A 7,870-nucleotide genomic window follows, 5' to 3' on the forward strand; every position below is an offset into this window, starting at 1 on the left:
AATTGAAATTAAATAGATTTCACTGTAGAATAGCATATTAAAAAGAAAAAAGGTGTGGAGTAGGTGAACAAAGAGATAAAAAAACAAACAACCAACAAAGGTAGCAGGTGAAATATGATATAATAATTGGTACATGGAAACTTGATTTGATTTTCCTCTTAAACTTTTACTCGGATGGTTAGTTACCATTTATCCAACTTTTGGCGAGATTCAAATCCCATCCGGCCGTGAAAGGGTCAGGCCGGGGGCTCAAGCTGAGCTTAGATGTGATTCGGGGTATACCTTGAACTTTAACATGGACCATAAGCTTCATCTAGTTCTGCCATCATTTTCTTTTTGTCAACAAAAAAGCAATCACTTAATCAGAGAAGATACCATCCCAATCATCTCATCTGAGAGGATCACAAGATTCAACTTTATATTGAAACATTTTCATATATACAGTGTGATTTTAACATTGAAGCCACTGTGCCGAACCCATTTTTCTTTAGTTCTTGCCTTTTTCAGCTACAGCTATACGAAATTCCAAATGTAATATAGAGGTTTACAGTTCCAAAAATAATAATAAAGAGTGGAAAAATATTTCTATAGAAACCAGTATCAGCACTAAAGAATATAAAAGTAATGCTATGACTTAGAAGGGCCAGCACCCATTGATGAACTCCTCACTGCAACCTTGACCGCACCAACCGTGCTACGCTGCCTCATCTCAGGGCTCAGCCCTTGAGCATCCTGGTAACCACAACCTTCTTCCATCTGAACCCACACCGAGTATGCTATCTGAACACCCATAAACATAATGCAGGGAATGAGTGCATATAAAAACCTAGATAATATGGGTTTCAATGAAATTATACTCTTAAAATCATTTGGTCTTTGCAGTTGAAATGAAACTGCTATTAGATCTGTTTGCTTCATCAACTTGACAAGAAGAAAGAGACAATCTAATAATCATCAGTCTTTCTAAAAAGGCAAAATCTTCAAAGTTCGCATCAGCAATGATATGTGTAGTCATATTATAGACCCAGTCCCATTATAAAAAAAAGCAAAATGCAACTACTTGCATGGTTTCTGAACCCCCCAAGTTACCACTTATTTTTTTGGAACAAACAAACAAACATTCATGAATGAGGAAGAGCTGCATGAGCAATTCCGATATCTCTAATTCAGAACAAAGAACAAATCATTTTGTTGAAATTCAATTCAATCAAATGTCTAATATCCGTCATTTTCTAAACAAAGTGGGGTAATTCAACAGTGAAACTACAATATGACATTAATATCCTCAAGATGCTTACATGGATTGATTAAACCACACAAATTTCAATGGAATTACCTGTGGTTAATAGACTACTCTGAACCAATGGCTGGCTGGTGCTGCAGGCCAGATCATGACTACCAAGCCCAAGGTGCATCATTAAAGTTCTAAAGGGGTTGATATCAGAATTTATACATAATATTACTTCCCTCACTTCCATATTTTCATGCAATTTTTATTACTGTCTCAACTATAATTGGCTTATAACATCTATCCATGGTACAAAAGAATCAGCAGGACTTGATGATAACTGGATACCCTAGACAAGGTAAAGCCAGGATCATTTAATAATCTTAAGCAAGCAGTATGCCTAACCTGAGCAATTCTACAATTTGCTTGGATTTCATTCAGGCAAATTGCCTCCATGCATTTATTACTAGTTATATTCATAACATATAGTGCAACACTTTCGTTAAGCAATTTCAATAAACAATGTCGATAGCACTACACAAAATGTAAGGAACTGGTTCACTGAAAGGCGAGCAGGACAAAATCCACATAATAAGTGCAATCTCCATATATGAACTTAAAATCGGTTATAAATGACATTGCTACTAAGGACTTGGAAAGAGTTCAACTCTTCAGAATTACTATTTCTCAAAGTCAAAGCATAGTTGAGAGTTGAGACCAACTTAAGCCTTAGCATAAGATTCACAACACACACCACATCATTATTCAAAGACCACCATTTGTCTGGGAAAAATGAAAAAGAAGAAAAAGAACCAAATTTCACTGATACAGCCCTGACCCATGGAGATGGCTTAAGCAACTCTCATTACTTTAGGATTATGTTGGTTGCCAGAAAGGTTGGAGTTAAAAAAGGGAAAAAGAAAATAGTGAGGAAAATCATATGGAAATAAAAGGTAAGGAAAATTTATACAAAGTTTTCTCTTGTTTGGATATCGATGGAAAATTTGAAGGAAAGAAAATTAAATTGTTTAAAAATGTGCTTTCCCCTAGCTTTCTTCACATTTATTTAAGGAACATCTTTATCATTTTCCATCTACATTTTTCATAGTATCCAAATATAAGAAAATCATTTTTCTTTGCATTTGTTTTTCCTCTCCTTAGTACTTTCCAAGAACCAAGAATAACCTAGGTTATTTTTTTTAGGTATTTTGTTGCTTTAGGTTTCTTATTATTTTTATGTTTCAACAATAACTACAATTATTTTCCTTTTATTTCTACAATTATGAATTCTATCATCACGATTGTTAGGCTTAGGGGAGACAGGTGTTATAGTTTATTAATAAAAACTAGCATTTCAGAATTTGAGAATTCTATAAAAAAAATCTCTTCTTACGGGTTCGAGGAATTCTCTTGAATCAACAAAACTTTCAATGCCTAATTCTTGCTATTCTCTTAAGAAAATCAACAAGTTCTGGAAGATGACACCTTTAGTCATTGCCAGCTTGTTTCTACACACCCAATGTGTCAAGTTATATTCGAGGCAAAACACCTGCTGTGTCAAGTGGTATCAAGCTGAAAACCTAGATCAAGGTCATGTATTAGCAGAAATGCAACTGTAGTTCGAATAGTTTTGTAAATTGGGATTCTATGCCAATCTATGATGAATACCCTGAAGATGGTGATAATGTTTATAGTGCCACAAACGAATCTTTTTACATTTCAAAAATCTTATGATAAAGACTACAATGATGTTTCTGGTACAAGGATGGAACTAGCTCAATGCCCTGGTCAAAGTTACATAACCCAACAAGTCATGATAAATACTTATGCTACAATCAATATTGTTCCTATTGCCAGTAGAAGGAGAATAACTCTCATATGAGAGGACAGAGATGAAGTGTGGGAAAAAATGGCTTGTGATTGTGGACTGTCATGTAAATTTTAGGACAAATTCTTTTCAACCTAGAGGACTGATACATGGTGCATGAAGATTGTTTCACCACAATTCTTTTCCTTTTCTTTTCCTTAGAATTAAGTCAATAAATACATTATGTTGACTCAAGGAAGATTATTATTAATCAAATAAAAGATTAATTTTTCTTTGAATTTGAGACTTCTATCAATTCTTTCTTGTTCCTATTGTTCTTAGTATTCTTTTAAATCAATAAGACTTTAGATGCCTACTTCTTGGTATTTTCTCTACATTCTAGAAGATGACACCTTTTGCAATTGCCCAACCTTGTTTCTATAGGCCCAATGCCTCGAGTGGTATCAGAGGTAAAATGCTTCCTGCACATTCATTCATCCAATTGTTCATTCAGTGAATTGACACTAAATCCCTCTTCAATGCAGTGTGACAAGTTGTGGCAGGCAACAGGTTGTATATTGTGATGGTGCAGGAAAATAGCTCCAGAGAAGCCACACCCATATAGAAGATGCAAGCTTTCCTACACCTGTACAATGCTCATGGAAGATCTCTTGCAACATTGGCACTGATCATTTCATGAATGCCTATAAAAACTACTTTCCCTGTTTGAATGGTTGATTATTGAAAATTCCATAACTAGTGGCTCCAGTGTCTAGTTCATCAGTCAAGCAATGCAGGGCTACTGGGATTCCTTTTTGCCAAAAAAAAACATGTAGCTTAGATGATGTTGGTAGAAAAGAGATATATGATTAGATATGAACTTATTAGGCAAAAAATCTGGGTAGCAAGATATCGGTTGAGATTGATTATATTTAGAGAAGCCCAATTGCTTTGTAGGTGTGCCTCCCATTTTGATAAGGTAGCAAGTGGCAACATCCCCATTTTAGAGGGGCTAGGTATAGTGGATGCGAAGTTTGAATTTATGTGGTGTCAATGTGGGAGTGCAAGTGACATTGTAGTACCTCTAACCAGGGAGAGAAAGAGTTAAAAAGTTCTCACTTGAATCACATATTGGTCTGTAATTAAGCTGAAAGAGCATAATTTTGCCAACCCAGTACATGGGACAAGGCAATACAGAAGAAATCATATGACCATTCTGTCCTTTCCCCTATCTTCTTCAGCAATAATGGACCTACAATATCTTATGGAAATATGCCAAGAAAACTTTGGTACATGAAAACCAAACCAAAGATCACGTTCGTGGGTTTAATCCACCTAATAAGACCTAACTGAAGGATCAAAGACACTATTGATACCTTTGATCTTATCCAAAAAATCAACCAGCCAATAGAAGACAATTTTATTTGTTGTAAAATACTGGGATTTTTAATTCTTGCCTCAATGCAATAGATTCAGTTCCTTCCTCACACATGAATTCTATGGAAGTTAAGGCACATAATGATACCTTGCCAGAGGCATTCCGAACAGGAGATATGTGAAGAAGATTCCAAAATGAACTCCTATCCTTCCTGAGAAAGGAGCAGAAAAATATGGTTTAAATCTGAAGAAACTGCAGTTCATCTAAAATACGTTGGAAAGCATAGTCAAGTATCAACCTGTAATTTAAGATACGTACTGTGCATGCTTTCTCAGTTTGGATGCTTTCCTTTACCTGTGGAAAAATAGCAGTAGATGTAATTATCAGCGAAAATCCATTCCACTAATTTGTTACAAAATTACAAGGCAAAGATTCAATAGTTAAAATTTAAAAAGCATAAACCTGCAATAGAGTTGATGGATCCGTATCCACACCACTCAAAAACATACACTGGCATCCCAACACTTCATGTCTAGCATATCCTATTAAAATAGAAATAAGGATTAGTAAGAAGCTTGATTGTTTAATATATCATAATATCCAAGGTCCAGATCTTTCTAGCTCAAACTATGAAATTTCCTACATAGGGCTAGAACAAATCAATGTGTGTATAGCTCTATAAAGCTTTGAGCACCTGTCAATTTTAAGAAGGCATCACTTGCATAAACGATTGGCATCTCAGGTAAATGGGGATCAGTCCTGCAAGAGCAACACAAATATGTTGTGGGATGCATAAGGAGAAGACATTAACCATCTTCAAACACTATATTGACATCTATAGTAAAAGAAATTTAGGAATTGTAAAAACTCACAATACAAAGCTTTGTTTGATTCTACCAAGAGATATAATTAAGGAAGCACCAAGGAGGCCAATTCCAGATAAGGTGCATCTCTTTTCACAGACCAATTTGCCAGTTAACTCACTATAGTGTGTTAGCAAAGACAAGATATTGTTAACTGCGGCTGCAGCCCTTCTCTTCTCTTGATCACTTGCTTCCCGAGGCTCTTCATTGTCTACCAAAAGAGACAAAGTCAATGCATAAGACCCAACTAAAACCAAAATGATAAGCTATACAAATGAAAATCGGAATAAAGCAAAAATAGAAAACTAAAGCAACAATTAAGTAGACTGGAAATGCAGATGTCAGCATTGTTAAACAAGCAACATGGTAAAAATGAATTGCATAAGTAAAAAATAGAAAATAAACAAGACCGATGCAATATATAGATTGCTAAACATAAATTTAAATGACCAAGCAGTGTTTAAAAAATGAAAAAAACACACACACAATCAATGATGAAACACAAACAGTCAATCAAGTAAAGAAACAGGTTTTGAGTACCCAATCACGAGGCAAATGACACAACAAAACCTTGGTTGAATTGAGGTATATAAGCTAGCCCAACCTAGAACCTAGAAAGAAGGCAAAATTCAATTACACAATCATGAGAGATTAAAAATAAAAAGTAAGCTGAAACAAAATTCAAGCCTCAAAGTTAAAAAATTATCAACCAAAATCCATTAGAAGCATTTGGCAATATCTAACAACCACAGAAATAGAGTGAACTAACTATGGAAAGAATTTCCATCAAAGAGACAGGCAATTAAGAACTGCAATCAATATAGCAAAGAGAAGAATGATATGATGCCACATGATGAATATAATCACATCAAAAGGATCAACAACTAAGCTTGAATCATCATAAAACATCGAAGAAACAGAGTCATTATTAGTTTGAAGAGTATCTAAGATGCAAAATGGGATACAGACCTCTGTTATCTGAATCAAACAGCGACTCAAAAGCCAAAACATGTTCCAGCTCCAACACCGAATCCGAGCACACCTCCCTCCTACAAGACCCGAATACAATATCACGTGACCTACACCCGTCCTCGCATACTCCATCTCTTCCAGGCCCGCTTCCGGACCGCCTTGGCTTCCGTGACATTGGCACTTGAACTGCAACAAAGTGTATCACCCTGCCATCTTCCTTACTAAAAACAGGACTCATGTGAAATAACATCCAAATGGGGGTTCCATCTTTACGATAATTCAATAAAATAGTTTGTATTGTCCTCTCTTCTTGAATTGCCTCCTGAATTTCGGTTATTGATCTCCTACTAGTCTCTGGTCCCTGAAATGCCCTACCATTCTTCCCAATCACCTCCTCTTTCGAATATCCCGACATTTTCAAGAATCCCCGGCTGGCAAAAACAATTGGGTGCCCTGAAATTGAAGGATCAGTGATAGTGAAATTATCAGGCAATTCATCGAGCGCTTCTCGCACCCAAACCGAGTACCGGTAATTAAAAGACTGTTCAATCAGAGCCAATTGTGATTCCATGGTTTTTCTTCCTCCTGTTGTTGTGTTCTCGGATTAAACCCGAACCTCAATCCCATGTGGCGCGTTGAGCGCGTGTGCTTCTCCTCTAGAAATGACTTTGAAATAAATATTAACAGCCCCACCAGGAAAAGAAAATTTGAATCAAAACAGAAGAATCATGAACAGAGCACCTACGAATTAACTAAATATCATCTTCCCAAATTTCCAAGAGTCTCAGTGAAGGGTACGAGAAACAAGAGCAAATAAATTGAAAATTTGATGAAAACAAAGGAAACTTACATGGAAGAACTACAGCCTACACCCAAGTGAGTGAGCTTCACGATGAAGAACAAGATCGATCCATCTTGTACATATAACAAAATATCTCCCGCAGAATCTTTCTTTCCAATGAACAATAACGAAATACAAACACCAATCAATCGTTTTCTTGTTTCCCAAATGACTCAGAAAAAAAATGAAAGAATACCCAAAAAAGAGAGAAAATGGAGAGAAAAGAAGAAGAAAAAAAAAAAGCAACAACAGCGATCTCTTAAAGAATTGGAAGACCACGCAGGCATGCAGAGTCACATAAATTAAGGGTTTTTATTAATTTTCGTGACTGTTAATTAGTCTATTCGAGTTGAAAACAATGCGATTTGCCCATCTGTCTCTCTTGATTAAGAGAGAAGGGGGGAGAAGGGGAATAATAAAACCAAGCTTTTCTTTTCTTTTCCTTTTTTCGGTTTTCTGTATATTGTTTTATATTTATCACCACATGCATGAAGGCTGGTGTTTGGGGCTGCGGAAAATTGGAGAACTCGTGTCCTCCATACCCCTCACTGCTGGGTCCCATAATCTCATCAATCTTGGTTGGATTCTTGGAGGTTTTTAAAGGATATTTAGCTCTGAATTTTGTTGAACACTGTCACTGTTATTAGGATAAGAACTACACCCAAACCCAATACTCAAAAATGATTTCAACAACTATATCATTTCTTCTTTCTTGTTTATTTGACAAACCAACGAGACTGTACTCATTTTCCTTGTAGATGAAGCTTGAAAGGACATAAGA

The 7,870-nt window shown here is 35.9% G+C and overlaps 1 protein-coding gene across 6 annotated transcripts; it reads right to left on the reverse strand.

The window, feature by feature from the left end:
- Positions 1-407: 407 nt before the first annotated feature.
- Positions 408-7,618, reverse strand: LOC117911902 (protein TWIN LOV 1). 6 transcript variants are annotated; one of them, XM_034826360.1, is made up of 8 exons: positions 7,099-7,558; positions 6,246-6,904; positions 5,286-5,487; positions 5,108-5,172; positions 4,876-4,955; positions 4,712-4,767; positions 4,561-4,624; positions 408-780 (listed from the first exon to the last, which is right to left on the reverse strand). In XM_034826360.1, the coding sequence occupies exons 2-8, from the start codon at positions 6,817-6,819 to the stop codon at positions 628-630; spliced, it is 1,194 nt and encodes a 397-aa protein (XP_034682251.1). In that variant the 5' UTR covers positions 6,820-6,904; positions 7,099-7,558; the 3' UTR covers positions 408-627. The 6 variants fall into 6 exon arrangements, 5 of the variants coding, with proteins under 5 accessions (XP_034682251.1, XP_034682243.1, XP_034682228.1 ...); XM_034826352.1 differs by having other exon boundaries at positions 6,246-6,914; XM_034826337.1 differs by having other exon boundaries at positions 6,246-6,989.
- Positions 7,619-7,870: the final 252 nt, after the last annotated feature.

The sequence above is a fragment of the Vitis riparia genome, chromosome 1, assembly GCF_004353265.1.
Source record: "Vitis riparia cultivar Riparia Gloire de Montpellier isolate 1030 chromosome 1, EGFV_Vit.rip_1.0, whole genome shotgun sequence".
Lineage (NCBI taxonomy): Eukaryota > Viridiplantae > Streptophyta > Magnoliopsida > Vitales > Vitaceae > Vitis > Vitis riparia.

Coding starts and splice junctions, on each gene's coding strand:
- LOC117911902 (XM_034826360.1), bottom strand. CDS start 6,819: ATGGAATCACAATTGGCTCTGATTGAACAGTCTTTTAATTACCGGTAC. Junction 4,768..4,875: donor ATCCATCAACTCTATTGCAG/GTTTATGCTTTT, acceptor ATTTTTCCACAG/GTAAAGGAAAGCATCCAAAC. Junction 781..4,560: donor TTCGGAATGCCTCTGGCAAG/GTATCATTATGT, acceptor ATGGGTGTTCAG/ATAGCATACTCGGTGTGGGT.